Source organism: Ictalurus punctatus, chromosome 16, assembly GCF_001660625.3.
Source record: "Ictalurus punctatus breed USDA103 chromosome 16, Coco_2.0, whole genome shotgun sequence".
NCBI classification, from domain to species: Eukaryota; Metazoa; Chordata; class Actinopteri; order Siluriformes; family Ictaluridae; genus Ictalurus; species Ictalurus punctatus.
In genome coordinates, this window is record NC_030431.2 from 8,882,121 (window position 1) to 8,905,940 (window position 23,820).

The 23,820-nt window shown below is 39.4% G+C and overlaps 1 protein-coding gene and 1 pseudogene across 7 annotated transcripts in view; one reads left to right on the forward strand and one right to left on the reverse strand.

Moving 5' to 3' along the window:
• Window positions 1-2,400: 2,400 nt before the first annotated feature.
• xrcc4 (X-ray repair complementing defective repair in Chinese hamster cells 4) overlaps window positions 2,401-23,820 on the reverse strand; it is a 54,380-nt gene continuing 32,960 nt past the window's right edge. For 4 of the 7 annotated variants that reach the window (XM_053686840.1, XM_053686836.1, XM_053686839.1 and 1 more), the window contains 3 exons: window positions 23,124-23,266; window positions 14,363-14,501; window positions 7,778-8,121 (listed from right to left, as the gene is read on the reverse strand). In XM_053686840.1, the coding sequence (XP_053542815.1) occupies window positions 8,019-8,121; window positions 14,363-14,501; window positions 23,124-23,266 (385 nt within the window). In that variant the 3' untranslated portion in view covers window positions 7,778-8,018. Of the gene's footprint in view, window positions 3,255-3,346; window positions 3,422-6,066; window positions 6,665-7,777; window positions 8,122-14,063; window positions 14,269-14,362; window positions 14,502-23,123; window positions 23,267-23,820 lie in introns of those variants that run through there. The other 3 variants (XR_008398094.1, XM_053686841.1, XM_053686842.1) reach the window with 3 other exon arrangements.
• Window positions 21,957-23,129, forward strand: LOC128635194 (uncharacterized; annotated as a pseudogene).

The following is a 23,820-nucleotide window of genomic DNA, read 5'->3' on the forward strand; positions in this document are numbered from 1 at the left end:
GTGCTTTGTTGGCGGGGGTGGATTTTGCCCTTATGCAATCACATACAAGCCCTGAGTATTCTGATTACTGGCAAGCACAAGGAGCCTTTCCAGATCACCATGGCGGGGGTGGATTGGTTTGATAAAGTTTGATAAAGTAGGTCGTCTCTGGTTCGATAAAGTAGGTCGTCTCTGCATTCCCACCATTAGCGCACCTTTTCTAATATGTGAGTTTCATGACGTCTCACATCGTTCTCTATCAGGAGTGGTGTCTGATATGACCTCCAAATTTTGTATACGTGACTTACGTCCTCAAATAAAGACACATCTCTCACGTTGTTTGATATGTCTACAAAACAACACCACTGGTTTTGCTGTAAAGCATGATGCATTGTCACCTCTGCAGGTGCCTTTTGAATGTCTGCAGGTCAATTTTACCCATATGCCAACTGTTGGACCACATAGAATGTTGTTGGTCATTGTAGACCGTTTCTCTAAATGGGTTGAGACCTTTCCATGCGCGAGGGAAAAGGCTAAAACTGTCATCAGGATTTTGGCAGTGGAAATCATACCGTGCTTCGGTGTACCTCTGCAAATTGACTCAGTTAAAGGCACCGCTTTTACATCACAAGTAACTCAACGGCTTTGTGACTATTTAGCTATTGACTGGAAATTTCACATACCGTACCACCAACAGTCGTCTGGTGTAGTTGAGCGTATGAATTGCACTCTGAAAGACCGTCTGAGCAAAGCAATGCAGCAGCGAAAGAGTACTGCCTGTCCTGACCTTTTACCTGCCGTTCTTACTGAAATTCAAATGAAGCCATCTAAAACCACAGGCCTCAGTCTGCAGGAAGTGGTGTCGATATTCATATAGATGACTACGTGTCTAAATTGCTTGATGTGTTGCAGGAAAAACATGAATGTGTATGTGCATGAATGAGTCCCACACATCCTTTTGTTCCAGGTGACCAGGCGCTGCTGCAGGTTCCCAAATGGAACACACAGCTAGGGGAGCCTAAATATGAGGGACCGTATGAGGTTGTGGCTGTTACTAGAACCGCAGTTATGACCTCAGAAGGTCTGATCTGGAGACATGAAAGTTGGTTAAAAGATGTTAACAAATGAGCTCTGTCCATTCTATTTTTCTTCAACCTATTCTCTATGACAGGTTGCCCATTCGGGAACGTACCTGTACCCCTGATGAGGTCTGAGCATCGGTGAACGTGTCTACAAAGGAAGGTTCTATGGTTGGTGAACATTGTTGTACATACGTACCCACTAATGATGCTCCTGGTGGTAACATTTCACATGCTTTAGAAAAGATGAAAAAGGTCACAGAGGATCTCTGGCAAGATGAAGAAAGTAGAACCACTTAGGGTTTTTGGTGGGACTTATTCAGATGGTTTTCCCCTTACGCATCTGCCATCCTCCCTATTATTGTGGTTCTCATCTTTATCTTCCTATTCGGCCCCTGTATTTGTGCCTGTATTCGTCGTAGTATCACTTCGGTTCAAGATTCTGTAACTACAGTTCTTTTTAGCTCTACTCCAATTGGCCATTCTAATCATGGTTCTTACCCTGAGGTGACCCATTCGGCCCTGATTGGCATTTACATTCATAACCATGAGGCCGCGGCCTCAGATGTGTTCTCACAGACATATCATGACTTTTCTGTGAAAAGGTGATGTTAACCTAGGACTTTAGAGAATTTATTTTGGGTTATTCTGTGCTAGGCTAGAATAAACGAGGGCAATGAAAGGAAATTCTCTTATCACGTACTCTCTTATATTATGAACTGCCATCAAATACCTTTGATGAATGTATTCATTTAATTACCTCTTTGAATAAGTTGATCAACTGCCATCCTTTCTTATAGCTGACACATGTATTTTCTGTCTCTTGAAAAGACTTATTTTCATAGTGTGCTATCTGTGTTTTGTCAATCTGTCTGGCACCTGCACAAGTAGAAACCCGCCTACCAACTACTGCTTATCTATGTATATAAATACTTCTGTTTTGCATAAATAAACCAGAAGTCTATGTGAACAGCATGTGTGTCAGTGTGTGTTCATTCAGACTCTCCAGGCGCCTGAACCCTGCGGTAAACCACACTTTCTAGCTCATAGCAGCACAGAACTAAGAGTTAAGTGAAATATAAGGCTGAAAGGGCTGACAGAGATCTGAACACATAATCTGAGATTTGAAGATGTCTAACAATGTGGCATTTGTGTAAACAATTGATATTTTCTGTAATAAAGAATCTCATTACTGCTGCATGTTTGGTTGTCATGATGATGAGAAATGACAGGATAAGTGGATTTCAATAATTTGAAATTAAGTTTTCTCTAAACAAAATATTATACACGACATTTTATGCTTGGCAATGTATTTGAGCTTATGTATTAATAACAGTTTGAGTCTTGGACAATGAACTCTGTTTATTCCTTAAGTGTCTTAAGGAAAGAAAGACATAATTAGGTTTAATTAAATTTATTCATACAAAGAAAAAATAGCAACATTAAATCAAACTGTCTTTTTCCAAAGTAAAAATATTGTGAATGTTGGTTAAAAATGCAGGCATCTGTGGACAACAGCATTCCTTGGGGAGTATAAGAACTTGTTGACTCTTTTTGGTGCACTTTTTGTCAACGTTGGTCAAGTAGGGGAATCTCTGGGAAACAGTCTTCAAGATAAAGTGCCTTAGGTTCATGGGCAATGCAGATTTGCCTCTCTGACTATCACAGTTGATGGTCGATGCCTACTCTTTATACCTCTGTTCTGGTAAAATGGCACGGAATAGCAAGCAACCATATCGATCCGGCCATACCCGAATAAATCATTAGGATCTCTAGCTGCTCTGGTGAGGGACAAGAAAATTGGAGTTTGGGATGGCAACTTCCAGCTGGTGTTATCGGTGTGACCTGTGTTGACGACAGAAGATGGTGTTTGCCTATTTTCTGAATCTCTACTCAGGCTAGCAGTGACCTCAGTTTGACAGCGTGATGTTGGGAGCCGGGCACAGTTGAGTTACTTTGTGCACCCGTCTTATACCTCACAACAACTGTGGGGGACTGGACGAGCCCGATATGTGTCATTTTTAAATATGCAAGAGCTGCTTTTGCGATTGCATATGCCTCATTGTAGACACAGAGCTTCCTCCTCAGGGCTTCAATCTCGGTATTCCACATCACTTGCTCAGGTGTCAAGTCCTCCACCACATTTTCACTCTCTTGGCGTACAGTGTTTGAAACTTGTTCAAACACAACACTTGCCTATATTAGAAGAAAGCACATTGTATTAATACACTATATGCAATGTATTATACAATATACATTGTATTATACAGTAATAACAGGAAACTTACCATTTTTTTTCTCTTGAACTATTTGCTTCATTTGCTGTTGGTTTTGGGAGGGGGTCTGTTTTCCATCAAAGGTGTCTGTCAAAATATTTGAATGATTCCAACATTGCAATTCATAGGTAATATGAAAACAATAACCAATGTCAGTATAATCATTTTTAGAGGCATTTTGAATGTTTACCTTCTTGGTGTTCCTGCCACCAAAAACAATGCAATGTTCATTTTCTCGAATTAGTTACTGTAGGTCTAGGTGTTTGTGAAAGGAATGGTTAGAGTGAAATCGGGGGAAATCTTTGGATGTGCAGGAAAATAATTATAATAGTTTATATTTTTATGAATGCACAGATTGCATGACTTTTTATGGAAGTTTCTATAATTATGAATGTACTTGATAACTTACATGTCAGCATTTTATTGACAAATCGTTTTTTTCAAAACAGTATTCATATCAGTGGTTATCAGTGATTTTAACATACTGTAAGTATATTTTGCCTTGTGCTGTCAGATTTTTTTCACCAAGACCAAGAAATGTCAGAAACCCCTCTCCGTGTCAACTTTTTTCATCAGGATACGTTATTTTAGTTGTTTAAATATTTCTTATGAATAACCTATATAAACATTATAAATGTTTAGCATGTTAGAGCAATAATCTTCAATTTGAAGACATTCCAAATCTAAATGAAGCATTTGACCTTATGGCCGACTTTACCTGACATAAGATTAACGAAAGGTGTGAATTAGGGTAGAATGCATTCAATGATAAATTTTCACATCACATTATAATATAATACATTATAATGAACAAGAAAACTATTATTAATTTATTATTATACCTTAACTCATGATAAAAGCTTTTGGTCATGTAGCTCATTGTTAAATTTTCAAGAAATTTAAGATATTAGAAAAAATATTTAGGGACTTCCATTGTGGTGATGCAGGAGAACGTAGAGGAATTGATGGTCTCCAAATTTTTTCTTTGTATATATACACCGTTTACAGTGAATTTCCCTTTATAAAATGTTTTAAAGCCAATTAAACCACTAGGGAAGAGGGTACAAACTAATTTGTGCACAATGAGGTTCTAAACAGAAAAGTGCTGTGTTGCAGTTGAAAAAAACTAGCGTAGTTAGCAAACTAGCGAGAATGGTGGCTGCTTTGCCTCAAGTTGGAAATCAAGATGCAGAGGGAAACTTGGACGACTCTCTATCCATGATGCAACTTATTTCTGAATTACCTAAATAATGGGAAGTTCTCAAGGAGGACATGGCTGCCCTGATACTAAACTCTGTAAAACTACTTCATACCTCGGTGGATGCTTTTGCTACATGGTAAACTCTTTTCAGAGTCGACTGACATCAACAGAAACCATTGCAGGTGAAAACTTTGAGTGTCTTGTGGCAGCGGAATCTACAATATTCTCCCTTAAGACTCAAAACAGTTTGTTATTGGAACGTCTAGACGACCTGGAGAATAGATCGTGCCGATCTAATCTGCCTATCCTGAATTTACCTGAGGGGAGGGAGGATGGCAAATACCCCACCGTATTTGTTTCAGAACTGCTGGCGGAGGCAATAGCTGAGGTGTTCACTAGCCCACCACTGCTGGACAGAGCGCACCGTTCTCTCTGACCTAAGCACATATAACTTATGTGAGCTGAGTAATTTTGAAATGTTAGAAGCATATATGTTCCCTCGCCAAGAAATGCACCATGTTTAACCTGAAAGCTCTGTATCAGGAGGGTGTTCTGCTGTACCCCACAAGCCTCAAAGTCATGTTTAAGGGGGATAACCTGATCTTTGCGGCCCCAGACGAAGCAAATGACTTTTATGAGAAACAGGTGCAGAAGGAAAAGTGAGACAGTATTAGTATTAAAATGACGGGACTTGTTCATTTGAGAGACTTCTACAAAGGAGACACATAACGTTTTCTGTCATTAACTAGGGGTGTGTTCATGACAAAAACTATTCTGGAGTTTTTGGAGTGGTTCCTTCCCCTATTAGCATGGTATTCTGGACAGAATATATCTCAGAGGTTCTACTTTGTTAAAATGTTGTTTTTTCTTTTCGCTCTCTCTCTCTCTCATCCATATCTGTCACCAGATGGTTAATGGGTTGTAGTACCAACAGTTCAAATGCTCTGAGATATACCTTTTTAATATTCATTTTAGTTAAGTTTTCTAAGTTCACTGCTATATGTTTGATAATTGGGAGATTTCCACAGGAAAATAGATTATCGAGCAAGTCAACGGAATGAGAGAGTCAACATATCGGAAGCATAGTGGTACAGGGAAACAGCCTTTTTGTATAGAGAAGGGTTGCGTGTGGGGGCGAGAGGGGGGGTAGTATTTGTATTTTTTTGTTTCTTTTTATTATTTTAGTTTGATATTTCATTTGACCTTGAGAAGGCCATCAGAAATGGCAAGAATAACTATAGGGACAGTGTGGAATCTCACTACCAGAGCTCTGACCTCTGTCAATATGTAGAGTGACTATTGCAGAGTACAAAGGATGTAATGACAGTTTTCATTTTCATACGCATCCTAAAAGTAGACAAAGAGAACCGAATTAAACATTTGAGACAAAAAATTATACTTGGTCATTTATTTATTGAGGAAAATGATCCATATCTGTGACTGGCAAAAGTATGTAAAGCTGGGATACGCAGTTAATTTGAATGTGAAATTAGAGTCAGGCGTTTTCAATCAATAGGATGACAATCTGGTGTGAGTGAATGACCTGTTTTATTTAAAGAACAGGGATCTTCACAACACATTTGTAGAAGCATATCATGGCACAAACAAAGGAGATTTCTGAGGACCTCAGAAAAAGAGTTGTTGATGCTCATAAGGCCACAAAAGTGGTTACAAAACCATCTCTAAAGAGATGTCAGACAGTCAAGACAGATTGTGTACAAATGGAGGAAATTAAATACCATTGTTACCCTCCCCAGCAATGGTCCACCAACAAAGATCACTCCAAGAGCAAGTCGTGTAATAGTCTGTGAGGTCACAAAGGAACCTAGGGTAACTTCTAAGCAACAGGTGTGTGAGTAAGCCCCTTTCCACATCAATGGAACAGATGTGTAAAGTTTGGCAGCTTTAAATTGCTGGTGTCTTCATTTCCAATGACTTCAAATGGTCCATTCACATTCATACAGTGGTGAGACCAGCCTGGCAGCAACTGTACCTTCCTGCAGAAGCTGAGATGGTCTGGAATGGCCCCGGATATTCTCACAAACTTTTATCGTTGCGCCATTGAGAGCATTCTCAGTGGCTGTATCACACACTGGTACGGCAGCTGTTCTGCTGACGACTGCAGGGACCTACAGAGAGTGGCAAGATCAGCCGAGTACATCATTGGCAGGAAACTGCCCTCTCTACAGGACATTTACTTGAAATGGTGCCTGAGGAGAGTTAAAAAGGTCATCAAGGACAGCAGTCACCCAGGACACGCGCTCTTTCAACTGCTTCTGCCAAATGCTCCTGGAGCATCCGGGAGCACACAAATAGACTAAACAGCTACATTCTCAAAGCCATCAGACTCTTAAACAGTCACTTTGCACATTTAGTATGTGCATTACCCACCCATATTTATGCATATTTTGTGCATCTGGTCTCTTTGTTGTTGTTTTTTTTTTGCATCCTGAATGATATACTTGATATTGCATTTGTATATTTTGTTTAGAAGATGTTCTCTGTTAGTATGTCTCCAGTATTTGTCAGTGGAGCTACCATAATAATTTCAATGTGCAGTTTTCCATGTATGAGCTGTGCAAATGACAAAGACTCTGACTTTCTCACTGCTCCTGCTGCTAGCTTCACCTGGATAGTTTGCCTCTGGCTTGCTCATTAGGGATAAATTTATATCTGTATCCAGATATCTGGTTATATAATGGTGCTATATAAATAAAATTCAATTGAATTGAACTACCGAATCAACATAAAAGAGATAAATTCACATATTGATATTACAGGTTAAAAATATCATCAGTTAATAATACCCCCATTAAACACAATTAACAGTAAGTTTCACAAGCCAAAATATTTCAAAATTTGCCAGGATAGAAATGTTTCTCATTTTAATGAAGGGTGCCTGTCATTCTAGAAGCCACTATACCTTGCTAGGATTGAGGCTAAAAGTCACAATGACGATTATGGTGATATTAAACTTGTGAGGGAGGATTAGAATCCAGAATGGATACAAATGTTATGCCAACAATTTCAGCCTTGGCAGCAGGCAAAAAGAGAATAAATGAGAATTTAGGGGAAAGAAATCTAAAAAATGTGTACAGTCCAGGAGGTAAAACTGGTACAGTTCACTGTACTTTTCTGTGATGCCATAATATGACAGTAACACTTTCACCTCACCCATGGGAATGTGAGTTATGGTTATAGCTATTTGCATGTGGGGTGCAAAATTTTAAAATACTAACCACGTGGTTTGAGTCATGTAATAAATAATGAAACAATAATAAAACAATATAGATAATTAACAAAAGAATAACATATCACCTGACACATGTATAGTGAGAATGCAGAGACCACACCAAATGAGTCTTTTTAAGAATTCAAGAAACATAGAACACATACATACAAACATACAAGCAACTCTGGTTTTTTATGAGAAATACAAATGCTAAAAATATTTATTGGGATGTTCAGCAACATCAAAGGCAGTTAGATGTCATCAAACAGGTCATCCGGATCTGGGCTGATTGGTGTAGGCTGCTGAAATAGAACTTTACTCACTTCTGCTTTGGCTTCTTCATGCAGATCATTCCTATAATTATAGTTAGTAAACACAGTCACAATACTGGAAAGATGACTGTCTTGATAACAACTTGTAATGATTTTTAAGAAGAAGCTTATAACATTCGGCAGAACTCTTACTACAATATCAGGTCAAATACTGAAATGTATTTCTTTGATGAAATTTTTCAATAGGCCAGTCGGTGTTCTCAATTTTAACCAATTATTAACAATTATGACCAGTTAAAATCCACACCTATTTATCCACATACGTATGGGTTTTAAGGTTAACATAAAGGGAACTGAAGTAAGTCAAGACTAGATAAAAAATTTTGAAAGCATGGGTAAGTAGAAATTTAAATAAAGTGCAGTGAAAATGACATAGTTGATGATGGTAATAAACACTACAATAAAAGATGAGTACAAGTTAGTGTTATAAACCGAATAATACAAGCATTTTTCACAGCAGTAGAATAACTGAATAAAATTAAGGTGATTTATGCACCTGCTTCTTAATGAAGCTAAGGATCTGACAAGAATCAGGCATCTTTTAAAGCAAGCCTTGTATAGTAAAACGTTTTGTTTTTTTTGTTTTTTTTAAACATAAAAAATTCAACACTAACACAGTAGAACAATATCCATGTGGACAATATACAAGGTGACACATAAGTAGTTTGACTGCTTAATAAAATGCTAAGAGAAACAAAACAAAGTAACAAAATAAAGGCACACACTCAATAAAAAAGTGCTGCAAATCTTACACCGTTCACATGATTTGGATGTACTAAATGTTACTAGATGTGGGTAATTACAGTGAATGTAATTATAGTGAATGTACAGTTGGGTCTATAAGTATTTGGACAGTGACGCAATTTTCGTCATTTTGCCTCTGTACACCACCACAATGGATATGAAATGAAGCAATCAATATGTGATTGAAGTGAAGACTTTCAGCTTTAATAAAAAATTTTTGCATTAACCGTTCAGTTTAGAGTCCCTCCACTTTCACAGTCTCAAAGGTAATTGGACAAACCAACAATAAAATATATTTTATGATTTTGTACATTGTGTTACACCTTGGGTTTAAAATGGATGCAATTTAGAGTTTTCTTTCCATTTTATTGACACAACACACACAAAAAATTGAAAGTGCCAAATATATATATTTGATTGTAACACAAACACTTATTAAACAAAATAACAGACATTTGTTGGTTGCATTAGTATCTGGGCAATTGCTTTGCGTATTGAAATAAAAGTTGGTGGATGGAACATTGGGATGATGAGTCCCATGCAAACTTTCATTACAGCACCACCTACCTGGTCACAAAATATCAAACAAGAGGAAGCAACGCTATATCTCTGCAGCTCTTTTTCGTATCAATACAAAACATTGTACATGAACTCCGTATGTCTCGAGGGTCCCAGATTAGTCTTGTGATGGCACCCCCTAACTGCGATTGTGTGTGAAGCCTCATAAATGCTGCTTGCAGCTTTAATTATTCTTCTGCTTCTTCCTCTTCTGGCTAGGTTGTCTATGGCAGCCGTCGGGTAAAAAGTTGCAAAATTTGGCCTACTAATTGAGGATGGTCTAAGAAACATTCTGAGCAAATTTGGGCAAAATGCTGCCAAATGTTCCTCAGGTCATAACTTTTGAACCATGTGTCCAAAATTTAAAAGCCCTGGGTTGAGATGAGTTCAAGGCATCCTATGATGTCAATTTCTGCCTAATTTTAATCACCATATTTGGCATATGCCATCTTCAGCATAAGCCTCACAAAAGTACAGTGAGGGAAAAAAGTATTTGATCCCCTGCTGATTTTGTACATTTGCCCACTGACAAAGAAATGATCAGTCTATAATTTTAATGGTAGATTTATTTGAACAGTGAGAGACAGAATAACAACAAGAAAATCCAGAAAAACGCATGTCAAAAATATGTTATAAATTGATTTGCATTTTAATGAGGGAAATATGTATTTGACCCCTCTGCAAAACATGACTTAGTACTTGGTGGAAAAACCCTTGTTGGCAATCACAGAGGTCAGACGTTTCTTGTAGTTGGCCAGCAGGTTTGCACACATCTCAGGAGGGATTTTGTCCCACTCCTCTTTGCAGATCTTCTCCAAGTCATTAAGGTTTCGAGGCTGACGTTTGGCAACTCGAACCTTCAGCTCCCTCCACAGATTTTGTATGGGATTAAGGTCTGGAGACTGGCTAGGCCACTCCAGGACCTTAATGTGCTTCTTCTTGAGCCACTCCTTTGTTGCCTTGGCCGTGTGTTTTGTGTCATTGTCATGCTGGAATACCCATCCACGACCCATTTTCAATGCCCTGGCTGAGGGAAGGAAGTTCTCACTCAAGATTTGACGGTACATGGCCCCGTCCATCGTCCCTTTGATGCGGTGAAGTTGTCCTGTCTCCTTAGCAGAAAAACACCCCCAAAGCATAATGTTTCCACCTCCATGTTTGACGGTGGGGATGGTGTTCTTGGGGTCATAGGCAGCATTCCTCCTCCTCCAAACACGGCGAGTTGAGTTGATGCCAAAGAGCTCCATTTTGGTCTCATCTGACCACAAGACTTTCACCCAGTTGTCCTCTGAATCATTCAGATGTTCATTGGCAAACTTCAGACGGGCATGTATATGTGCTTCCTTGAGCAGGGGAACATTGCGGGCGCTGCAGGATTTCAGTCCTTCACGGCATAGTGTGTTACCAATTGTTTTCTTGGTGACTATGGTCCCAGCTGCCTTGAGATCATTGACAAGATCCTCCCATGTAGTTCTGGGCTGATTCCTCACTGTTCTCATGATCATTGCAACTCCACGAGGTGAGATCTTGCATGGAGCCCCAGGATGAGGGAGATTGACAGTTCTTTTGTGTTTCTTCCATTTGCGAATAATCGCACCAACTGTTGTCACCTTCTCACCAAGCTGCTTGGCAATGGTCTTGTAGCCCATTCCAGACTTGTGTAGGTCTACAATCTTGTCCCTGACATTGTCCTAGAAATTGTCCTAGACCATTTCTCTAGTCTTCACCAAATTTCACACAGATCATCAGAGCATGTTTAAAAAAAATAAATAAATAATAATAAAAAAAAAACCTTTTTGATATTTCAAACCGTTTCCATGTAACACACTGTCATTGAAATGCCATAAAAGTGCCATATAGTAATTTATGCAATATCTTGGCAATACTACAGCCTATTGCACTGAAACCTGATATGTAAAATCATGACCATGCTCTGATGCTTAGCTCCTTACTTTACCTCTATTGTGCTTGGCCCCATAATTGCTTCTTGCAGTTTTCTTTCTTTTTTTCCTTTCATTTTCTTTTGAGAAATGTGCTATGGCTATGTCTTCAATAAAGCTCATCTTACCCTGTCTGCTGTGTTCCTGAGCAGAGACAGCTATTATTGTCACACAAACTTGAATTAAAGAGAGTTAGGTTTTTCTATTTTATAAAGCCTTTGATAGAACACAACTAACTAAAACCTTAGTTAAGGACCTATAAACAATAAGTGCTAAAAATTTACAACTTAGAGCTTTCCTCCAAAAACATGTTTGATGCCACCTGCATAATATATCCACATGTACTGTACAAACAAAAGTAAATGCTTACCACTGATAGATTCTTCAGTCAGATTATAATCACATAGCATCAGGTTGCTAGGCTACTCAGGTTTTTATGTGAATAAGTTGCAAGCGCTTTCTGTTTCTGCAATCTCTTTTTGTTTACAAACAATAAAGGCATCAATAAAGACTAATGACACACATGCCATCTGTGTGTGGCTGTCACACACACCATAAAATCCGTATATCTGTGAAAAGACTCCATGATGGTCCTCCCTGATAAACATTCAAATGTCAACTTTCTTAGATTTTAAACAGATCATCTACTGTCTTATTTTATTTTAAAGCACCTCTATATATACACAGTATCTCACAAAAGTGAGATACTGTAAAATACCCTCACATTTTTGTAAATATTTGATTATATCTTTTAATGTGACAACACTGAAGAAATGACACTTTGCTACAATGTAAAGTGGTGAGTTTACAGCTTATGTAACAGTGTAAATTTGCTGTCCCCTCAAAATAACTAAACACACAGCCAGGTCTAAACCTCTGGCAACAAAAGTGAGTACACCCTAAGTGAAAATGTCCAAATTGGGCCCAATTAGCCATTTTCCCTCCCCGGTGACTTAGTGCTACAAGGTCTCAGGTGTGAATGGGGAGCAGGTGTGTTAAATTTGGTGTCATCACACTCACACTCCTCATACTGGTCAATGGAAGTTCAACATGGCACCTCATGGCAAAGAACTCTGAGGATCTGAAAAAAAGAATTGTTGCTCTACATAAAGATGGCCTAGGCCAGTGGTTGTCAAAGTGGGGGCCACGGCCGCCCGGAGTTTGGCTCCTGGCCAACAATTTGGCCAGGAGTGACAAACTGTGTCAGAGCCACCAAGCCCATCCCTCCCACTAGTATGTTTTCTCATTCTCACTCTCAGACAACCACACACACACACACACACACACACACACACACACACACACACACACACACACACAATCAATCCCTAATGTAATGTAATGTAAAGATGTAAGATCTAATTATTAATAAATAAAAAAAAAAGGGGGATATATTCTGAAGTCTGTATTTTTAATTAGTTTTAAAGACATCTTGCAAAAGGGGGGCCTTGGTCAAATGTTAATGCCATTTGGGGGGCCTTGCCCTGGAAAAGTTTGGGAACCCCTGGCCTAGGATATAAGAAGATTGCCAAGATCCTGACACTGAGCTGCAGCACGTTGGCCAAGACCATACAGCGGTTTAACAGGACAGGTTCCACTCAGAACACAACTCACCATGGTTGACCAAAGACGCCCCACACTGCATCAAATTGGTCTGCATGGCTGTCGTCCCAGAAGGAAGCCTCTTCTAAAGATGATGCACAAGAAAGTTCGCAAACAGTTTGCTGAAGACAAGCAGAATAAGGACATGGATTACTGGAACCATGTCCTGTGGTCTGATGAGACCAAGATGAACTTATTTGGTTGAGATATATCAAGCGTGTGTGGCGGCAACCAGGTGAGGAGTACAAAGACAAGTGTGTCTTACCTACAGTCAAGCATGGTGGTGGGAGTGTCATGGTCTGGGTCTGCATGAGTGCTGCTGGCACTGGGGAACTACAGTTCATTGAGGGAACCATGAATGCCAACATGTACTGTGACATACTGAAGCAGAGCATGATCCTAGCATGTATTCCAGCATGATAACGACCTCAAACACACCTCTAAGACGACTACTGCCTTGTTAAAGAAGATGAGGTGATGGACTGGCCAAGCATGTCTCCAGACCTAAACCCTATTGAGCATCTGTGGGGCATCCTCAAACCTAAGGTGGAGGAGCACAAGGTCTCTTACATCCACCAGTTCCATGATGTCACCATGGAGGAGTGGAAGAGGACTCCAGTGGCAACCTGTAAAGCTCTGGTGAACTCCATTCCCAAGAGGGTTAAGGCAGTGCTGGAAAATAATGGTGGCCACAAAAAATATTGACACTTTGGGCCCAATTTGGAAATTTTCACTTAGGGGTGTACTCACTTTTGTTGCCAGCGGTTTAGACATTAATGGCTGAGTGTTGAGTTATTTTGAGGGGACACTCACTACTTTACTTTGTAACAAAGTGTCATTTCTTCAGTGTTGTCACATGAAAAGATATAATCAAATATTTACAAAAATGTGAGGGGTGTACTCACTTTTGTGAGATACTGTGTGTGTGTGTGTGTGTGTGTGTGTGTGTATGTGTATATATATATATATTATATATATATATAAAATTCTTCACAAAAAACTATGGCAAATCAAAATACTTTACTGTTTGTGCCATATTACTTGTGGAAATAACCTAAAGAGAATGTTATGCCATGGCAGGGTGACAATCAAATTCTTTGAATGATAATCTAAAGCCAAAAAATGTCAGAGTGGAAAAATACCCTGTTCAATACAAAGTCTTTCTGTCATAAAACATGCATGTGCCCATACAAACATCATGGAGCAGAGGCATTATTCTGTAACGGGCCACAAGATTGCAGGCTTATGTCACTGGTGACTAGGTGCAGAATAATATGAGGTATGTCCTCACAAGGGGAATGGACATACTGCAAAAAGTAAGGGCACTGGAAAATAAAAATTATGCTATTTACTTCATGTAGTGAATTATGACCATCAGAACATATCTTATATATTAAGCTTCAAGTGTGAGGAGTTTACCTTAAGGTCTGTCTCTGCTCCAGAGCTGGTCCTTTTGATGGGGTTTCCAAGGGTTGAATAACATGCCGACGCCGTTTTCTGCTTGGTGCCACATCCGCAATGTCATTTAGACTGCCATCCATTGGGTTGCTTGCCAGCACTTCCAAAAAGCAATTAATAAATTTAAACTTTACTGATTCTTGTTTTTTATGACTTCCATTGAATAGTGCAAAGATGACAGGTTTCACAATTCATTTTCATAGTTACTTAGACTAAGTAGTACAAGTTCCACATATGAAATAGCAACCATACACTAATGATATTTACTGATAGGTATGACACAAAGAGTAAGGAAATGCTGGCTGTTTTAGCCATGGGTCGACGTCTGACACTTCCAGTGCATGTAAAACATGGCTTTGACCAGAAGTCATGATGACTCAGTTTTTTCTTATTGTATTTTTCTCCCCTCAGCTCAGCTGCTTTATTATATGTAATGTATGCCTCCATGGGCCTAGTTAGCCTTTCAGTGCCATATATTTTTACAATGTCATAACAAAACCTGATCAGGTTTTAACATATCGGCTAACGTTAGGGCTAAATGTATGGAGCCCATTCATGATTCAGTGGAATAAACAAAAAATGAAATGGTAGAAGGTAATAGAAAGATCTTATTTATGATGTATACCCCTTCAAACAATTTAGCGTCATTCTATCTCAAGTGGTCCAACAAATGTAAAGTCGGTTGCTTGACCATTTTTTAATACATTTTTTTGAGTGATTACCTCTATGTATTGGCATTGCAAAACAACCAACTGTTTGTTTATTTATATTTTATTTTACTTGGTTTAACTATGATGACCATCTTTGTGCCATGCCACACAACAAACTTTGGTTGTACAGCTGTTTTCACGGAAACCTCAATATCTCGGCTTAGGACGGTCCTAGCTTCTTGGAACAAAAACTGATCTCTAGAGCACATTACAAGGGACATACAACATTATACAGATTTTGCACATTCTTGTTCCCTAGACTTAGAAGTTAATTCCAAATGTAATGCACAAGGTTACTCACAGTTCCACTTTTTATGGGAAGAATTCGAGTCTCAGTCTTTAGGGGGTACCTAGGTAAGCATAGTGTGCATGCAGAATATTTCAAGTTTAAGACTTCTCTCATTTTTTAATGTGGGTGAAAAAGTGCAATTTTGTATTTTAAATTCCCCCCACGTTTGGGTTGAATACTGGTGGGGGAAATAGATAGTGCTCTAATCTCTCTCTCTCTCTCTATATCTATATATATATATATATATATATATATCTATATCTATATATATATATATATATATATATCTATATATCTATATATATATATATATATATATATATATATATATATATATATATATATATATAAAAAGTATACATAAAATATACACACATACATACACACACACACACACACATACATACAGTATCTCACAAAAGTGAGTATACCCCTCACATTTTTGTAAATATTTGATTATATCTTTTCATGTGACAACACTGAAGAAATTACACTTTGCTACAATGTAAAATAGTGAGTGTACAGCTTGTGTAACAGTGTAAATTTGCTGTCCCCTCAAAATAACTCAACACACAGCCATTAATGTCTAAACCACTGGCAACAAAAGTGAGTACACCCCTAAGTGAAAATTTCCAAATTGGGCCCAAAGTGTCGATATTTTGTGTCACTATATTATTTTTCTGCACTGCCTTAACCCTCTTGGGCATGGAGTTCGCCAGAGCTTCACAGGTTGCCACTGGAGTCCTCTTCCACTCCTCCGTGACGACATCACTGAGCTGGTGGATGTTAGAGACAATGTGCTCCTCCACCTTCCATTTGAGGATGCCCCACAGATGCTCAATAGGGTTAAGGTCAGTTGGGTTAGTACATTGATGGTCTATAAAAAGGCTTTTTGTTACCAAGGTGTCACACAAGAAAAATCTCATGATGGGTAACAGCAAAGAGCTCTCCCAAGACCTTCGCAACTTTTATCTTTGTAAAACATATTGAAGGAATCGGATACAGATGTATTTCAAAATTTCTGAATCCCCTAATAAACATCACTGGGGCCATTGTCCACAAGTGGAAGCAACCGGTTGTGCACAGGAGCTCCTTGCAAGATTTCTGACCAGGGAGTCACCCTCAGCTTCTTTAGCAAGGCAGTGGTTGTCTTGGAGGTGTGTTTGGGGTCGTTATCATGCTGGAATACTGCATACTGATCATGCTCAGCTTCAGTATGTCACAGTACATGTTGGCATTCATGGTTCCATCAGTGAATAGACATATGAGTGCTTCCAACATTGCTGCAGAGGTTGAAGGGGTGGGGGGTCAGCCTGTTAGTGCTCAGGCCATCAAATTGGTCTGCATGGCTGTCGTCCCAGAAGTAAGCCTCTTCTAAAGATGATGCACAAGAAAGCCAGCAAACAGTTTGCTAGAGACAAGCAGACTAAGGACATGGATTACTGGAACCAAGATAAACTTATTTGGTTCAGATGGTGTCAAACATGTTTGGCTGCAACCAGGTGAGGAGTACAAAGACAAGTGTGTCTTGCCTAAAGTCAAGCATGGTGGTGGGAGTGTCATGGTCTGGGGCTGCATGAGTACTGCCGGCACTACAGTTCATTGAGGGAACCATGAATGCCAACATGTACTGTGACATACAGAAGCAGATCATGATCCCCTCCCTTCGGAGACTGGGCCGCAGGGCAGTATTCCAGCATGATAACGACCCCAAAAACACCTCCAAGAAGACAACTGCCTTGCTAAAGAAGCTGAGGGTGAAGGTGATGGACTAAACCCTATTGAGCATCTGTGTGTCATCCTCAAATGGAAGGTGGAGGAGCACAAGGTCTCTAACATCCACCAGCTCCGTGATGTCATCATGGAGGAGTGGAAGAGGACACCAGTGGCAACCTGTGAAGCTCTGGTGAACTGCATGCCCAAGAGGGTTAAGGCAGTGCTGGAAAATAATGGTGGCCACACAAAATATTGACACTTTGGGCCCAATTTGGGACATTTTCACTTAGGGGTGTACTCACTTTTGTTGCCTAGTGGTTTAGACATTAATGGCTGTGTGTTGAGTTATTTTGAGGGGACAACAAATTTACACTGTCACACAAGCTGTACACTCACTACTTTACATTGTAGCAAAGTGTCATTTCTCCAGTGTTGTCAGTTGAAAAGATATAATCAAATATTTACAAAAATGTGAGGGGTGTACTCACTTTTGTGGGATACTGTATGTGTGTGTGTGTGTGTGTGTGTGTGTGTGTGTGTGTAAACACACACACACACACACACACACACACACACACACACACACAGGCAAGAAAATGTATGTGAACCTTTTGGAATTTCATGGTTTTCTGCATAAATTTGTCATAAAATGTGATCTGATCTTCATATAAATCAAGGGTATTGACAAATATAATGTGTCTAAAATAATAACACAAAAAAAAATTCTGATCTTTCATGTCTTTATTGAGAACAACCAAAAAAAAAACCTCATAGTGCTTGTGGAAAAAGTACCTTTGAGTACCCTTGAGTTAATGACCTGAAAAAAGCTAATTGTCAGGTAAAAAAGTCAGGTTTTAGCACACCTGGAATCTCGTTAAGAAAATGAGTTTGGAGGTGTAGACTACAGTTACTTTGACTGATAAAAACCCCTCAAACTTTTGGAGTTTGCTCTGCACAAGAAGCACACGCTTATGTGAACCATGCCTTGCCAAAAACAGCTTTCAGAAGCTCTACGATCAAGAATTGTTGATTTACATAAAGCTGGCAAGGGTTACAAAGGGATTTCAAAGACCTTAGAAACAGTTAGGCAAACATTTTACAAATGGAGACACTTTGGGACTGTTGCTATTCTACCAAGAAGTGGGCGCCCAGTCAAAATGACACCAAGAGCACAAGGAAGACTCATCACTGAGGTACAGAAACAACCCCAAATGACAGCCAAAGATTTGAAGGCATCATTGGAACTGGCTAACATCTCTGTTCATGAGTCTACAATATGTAAAACATTGAACAAGCAGGGTACCTATGGCAGGACACCACGAAGGAAGCCACTGCTTACTAAAAAGAACATAGCTGCATGCCTGAAGTTTGCAAAAGAGCACACTGACACTCCACAGCGGTATTGGCAAAATGTTTTGTGGACTGATGAAACTAAGATTGAACTATTTGGAAAAACCACACAGCACTACATCTGGCGTTGAAAGGACACGGCATATCATCATGAAAACATCATCCCAACTGTAAAGTATGGTGGAGGAAACATCATGATTTGGGCCTGCTTTGCTGCATCAGGGCCTGGCCAGCTTGCAATCATTGAGCTGAAGATGACTTTCCAAGTATATTAGACAATTCTTCAGGGTAATGTGAGAATGTCTGTACGTCAGCTGAAACTGTGAAGAAGTTGAATGATGCAACAGGACAATGACCCAAAACACTGGAGCAAGTCCACAACAGAATGGCTTCAGAAAAACTAAATCCACCTTTTGAAGGGGCCAAGTCAGAGCCCAGACCTCAACCCAGTAGAGATGCTATGGAATGACTTGAAGAGAGCCATACACATGGACGTCCAAAGAATATGACAGCGCTAAAGCAGTTCTGCCAGGAAGAATGGGCTAAAATTCCTCCTGACGATATGCAGGTCTGATCCACAGCTACAGGAAGTGCCTGGTCGAGGTTATTGCTGCCAAGGGGGGTCAACCATTTATTAATTCTAAGGACTCACTTACTTTTTCCCCTGCCATTTTAAATGTTGAATGTGTTCAATAAAGACATGAGGGATCAGAATTTATTTTGTGTTTTTATTTTAGGCACATCATATTTGTCAATACCCTTGAATTAGATGAAGATCAAATCACATTTTATGACAAATTTATGCAGAAAACCGTGAAATTCCAAAAGGTTCACATACTTTGTCTTGCCACTGTGTGTATATATGTATGTATGTATGTATGTATGTGTGTGTGTATATATATATATATATATATATATATATATATATATATATATATATATATATATATATATATATATATAAAATTTATTAATATATAACAGCAGACATGTTTGGCGCTGACCAAAGACAGCTTTACTGGAGAAGCACCTCATACTGTGAAGCACAGTGGTGGAAATGTTTGGGGTTGCCTCAGGGACTGGACAGATTACATTCATTGATTCATTGAACTATGCATCATATCAGAATTGAGGCGATCTGTCAGAAAGTTGAAGTTCAACCAAAAGTGAACCATTCAACAGGATAACAATCCTACGCACACTAGAAAATCCACCAAAGAATGGCTCAAAAAGTATAAATGGATGGTTATGGAATGGCCTACTTAAAGCCTGTATTTGAATCCCATTGAAATGAAAGTAAATACAAGAAAATCCTCAAACCTCTAGCAACTGAACAAATATTGCACGGACAATCTTGAGAATTACATAAGGATTTAAGTTCTAAGTCTAGGGAACATCAATGTGCAAAATGCCCATGTACCTTGTAATGTACTCTAGGCATCAGCTTTTGTTCCAAGGAGCTAGGACCGTCCTAAGCCGAGATATTGAGGTTTCCGTAAACAGCTGAATGGCTGTGTGCCATGACACAAAGATGGCCATTATAGTTAAACCAGGTTTTAAAATAAATAAATAAAAAAAACATGGTGGTTTTGCAATGCCAATACATAGAGGCAATCACTCAAAATAAATAAATAAATAAATAAGAATGGTCAAGTAACCTGCATTGGACTTGAGATGGAATGATGCTTTCAAAATTTACTGGCATACTGAAATTGACACCTTTCACATACTGACGTAGGGTTAATGTGGTGAAAACCCCACAAGCCAGAATTTCCATGACTGTGCACCCTATTCTCTCTGATGAAATAAGCTCAGGTGCAGAAGCAAAATTAATAACCAAAATAAAAACATTCTATACAATTGTGTGCTTTCAACTTTGTGGCAACAGTTTGGGGAAGTCCCACATATGGGTATGAAGGTAATTTGCCCTTGTACTGTATAGTAAAATTTTCCGTCACTAAAGCCTTATGACTAGCAAGAGCAACCTCTAGATCATCTGTCCTCATCCTACTTGACCTCTCTGCTGCTTTCGACACTGTGAACCATCAGATCCTCCTGTCAACTCTCTCCAGCCTGGGCATCATAGGAACGGTTCTGCGCTGGGTGGAATCCGATCTCTCTGACAGATCCTTCAGGGTATCATGGAGGGGAGGTATTTCTGAAACTCAGCAACTCACAACTGGCGTTCCACAGGCGTCAGTTCTGGGTCCACTCCTCTTTTCTATCTACACTACATCTCTAGAGCAGGTGACTGAGTCTCATGGCTTCTCATATCATTGCTATGCTGATGACAACCAGCTCCATTTGTCCTTCCAGCCTGATGATCCATCCGTCTCTGCACACATCTCTACTTGCCTGTCGGACATCTCGGTCTGGATGAGGGAACACCAGCTTAAGCCCAAACCGGCAAAATCTGAGCTTCTCATCATCCCAGCCTGTCCCTCAGTCAACCACAACCTCAGTGTACAGCTCAGCTCAACCACACTCAAGCCAACCAGGAACCTTGGGGTGATTCTGGATGACAGCTTGACCTTTACAGACCACATCTCAACAACTGCACGTACAGGTTCCTCCTGTACAATGTTGGCTCAAATTTAGCCTATTACCCAAAAACATTTAAAACTCAACTTAGAAGCCAATACCTCACATCTACCTCTGAGCCCAGTTGGAGATAGAAAAAATACACCAGCCGTGAGTGAGAAGAAGCAAGGGTCCAGCTTTATTGTTCCATTCCACCACACGAGATCCACACCGATGAGAATTCTCAGAAGTGATCCCCATACCCTGAGCTTAAGCTCCAGTATTTATACTGTATTTACACACTAGATAACCCATATGTTTCCAGAAAAGGCCTATTTCACTTACACATAGAATCAGAACCCAGGCATTTCTAATAACCCAGAAAATAAAAACCCAGCGTTTTGAATTACATAGAGAATCAGAAACCAGGATTCTCATTTACCTAGGTGGTCAGAAACCAGGATTCTCAATTACCTAGGTGGTCAGAAACCAGGATTCTCAATTACCTAGGGAAATAAAATGACGTAGACAAGACGACTAAACAACCGGGAGGGACCTTGGTCTTATCGTTATCTCGAGGGGGGGGGGGGGGGGGGGGGGGCAGTTTGACCCAGCCACCCTTATAACTGGCTCTCTTCATGGTAAGGCTTTCCTTGCGAGACGAGAATCTTCACCATCTGAATCATGAGTAAGTTATATTTTTCTATTTTTCCTGTATTTCTCGTTTATAATTTATTTTCATATTTGCACTATATTTCTTATTTTATATATATTTATACTACTTGAAAAGCGGTTTACTGTACTTCCAACTTCTTAATATCATTACAGTTCTACTGTCCTGCATATCCTACTATTCTGTATTTTATAGAGTTTCTCTATTACTATAAGATATTATTAAAGTTATTCATGTGTGTGTATGAGAAAGAGAGAGTGTGTGTGTATGTTGTGTCTACTTGCCCGCCCTTGACTGTACGAGTGTGTGTGTGTGTGTTTTTAGCACTCCTCAGCTCGTACACTTCTTTCGACTTTTTGACTAACAACCCATAAAGATCTTTAAAGTGTTTCACCACTCTATCCACCTCTGACTAAAACCGCTTCTGTATGTCTAGGTGCCGTTTTTTTCTTCTTCTCCCTTTTGCTGGATGCTAGGTCTCCCTTATGTTTATTTTATGACATTTTTTATCCACAACAACAACAACATCAAGAAAATCAGACCCTACCTCACCGAACAGGCTACACAGATACTAGTCCAGGCTCTTGCAATCTCAAAACTGGACTACTGCAACTCACTACTTTCGGGCCTCCCAGCCAGCTCCATCAAACCCCTTCAGATGATTCAGAATGCTGCAGCATGCTTCGTCTTCAACCAGCCCAAGAGAACCCTTGTCACACCCTTCTTCATCTCCCTCCACTCTCTTCCTGTAGCCGCCCGCATCAAATTCAACGCCTTGATGCTCACCTACAAGACCTTGTCTGGAACAGCACCCTCCTACCTCAACTTTCTCCTGAAGGCTTACGTTCCCTCACGCAATCTGTGATCGATTAGCGACCGACGCTTAGTAGTTCCTACTCAGCGTGGCTCAAGGTCCCTCTCCGGAACCTTCAAATGAACTGTTCCTCAGTGGTGGAATGAACTTCCAACCTCAATCCAGACCGCAGAATCTCTCACCATCTTCAAAAAACAGCTAAAGACCCACCTCTTCCATGAACACCTAACCAACTCATTAAAAAAAAAAAAAAAAAATTGCACTTACACCTCTACTCTGTTCACTTTGCTTCTTCTGGAACTCAATTAATGGATATTGTATGGTAGCACTACTTGTATTGTTCTCCGCTTGATATCGCTTTGCTTGTATTTTCTCATTTGTAATTCGCTTTGGATAAAAGCGTCTGCTAAATTAATCACTGTAAATGTAATAAGTTTGTGGAATCAGTAGAAATGTTAATGGGAGCATGCTAAAGTCTGATGTGGAGTGGTGGTGGATGATGGTTTCACAATGCTCTTGAAGTGGCAGTGGAAGCCAGGAGTAACATGCAGTATTATGCAGTAAGCCATGGGTATATCTTAAACTTGTACATATAAAATATTCATATATGCACTGAGGACTATAAACTGTCAAATGAAATGCTACTCAACCTTTATTGCTGGGTTTCAGATTCCGAGTTTTTGGATCCCCATCCTCTTCCTCTTCCTCATCTGTGGTGTTTCCATAGTCACTATTTTCAAGTTTCTCATCTGTATGTTCATTTCCTCCATGACAGGCTTCACCTTTCTTCCATCTAGGAGGAGAAAAAAAAAAACCCACACCATATCACCAGATCAGCAATTTAAAAGCCACAATAATATTACCCATTGTCCTTTGATGGATAGAATATCATTGTTTTACCACTGTACTGGAAAGAAATCATATTAATAATGTTTTAATATTCCAGTATTACTACATGTTTTTGATGGAAACTGCAAAGCATTTGTGTAAATTGCTCTGAATAAGGGATTTTGCAAAATGCTGTAAATGTACTATATAGAGCTGGGTCAGACACAGTATTTGAGATGAACACTGAGAGGGTCCCCAATAAAATTACGTGAAATACTTATATACATAATATACATATACATAATTCGCATAATGATGGTATTGGTAAATGTATATGCCTTTATTACTTGTTGAAAGGTTCCATGCCTTTTCTGCCCAATTATTTTCTCATGTCTACTAAAACATACTATGTTCTAATTCTATTAAGGTCATCACAAATGAAAAGTAATGAAATTAATTGAAAATTCTGTTTGTGATTATTACAGTTAAGTCTGTATATGCAGTAATAAAAAGTAGAAC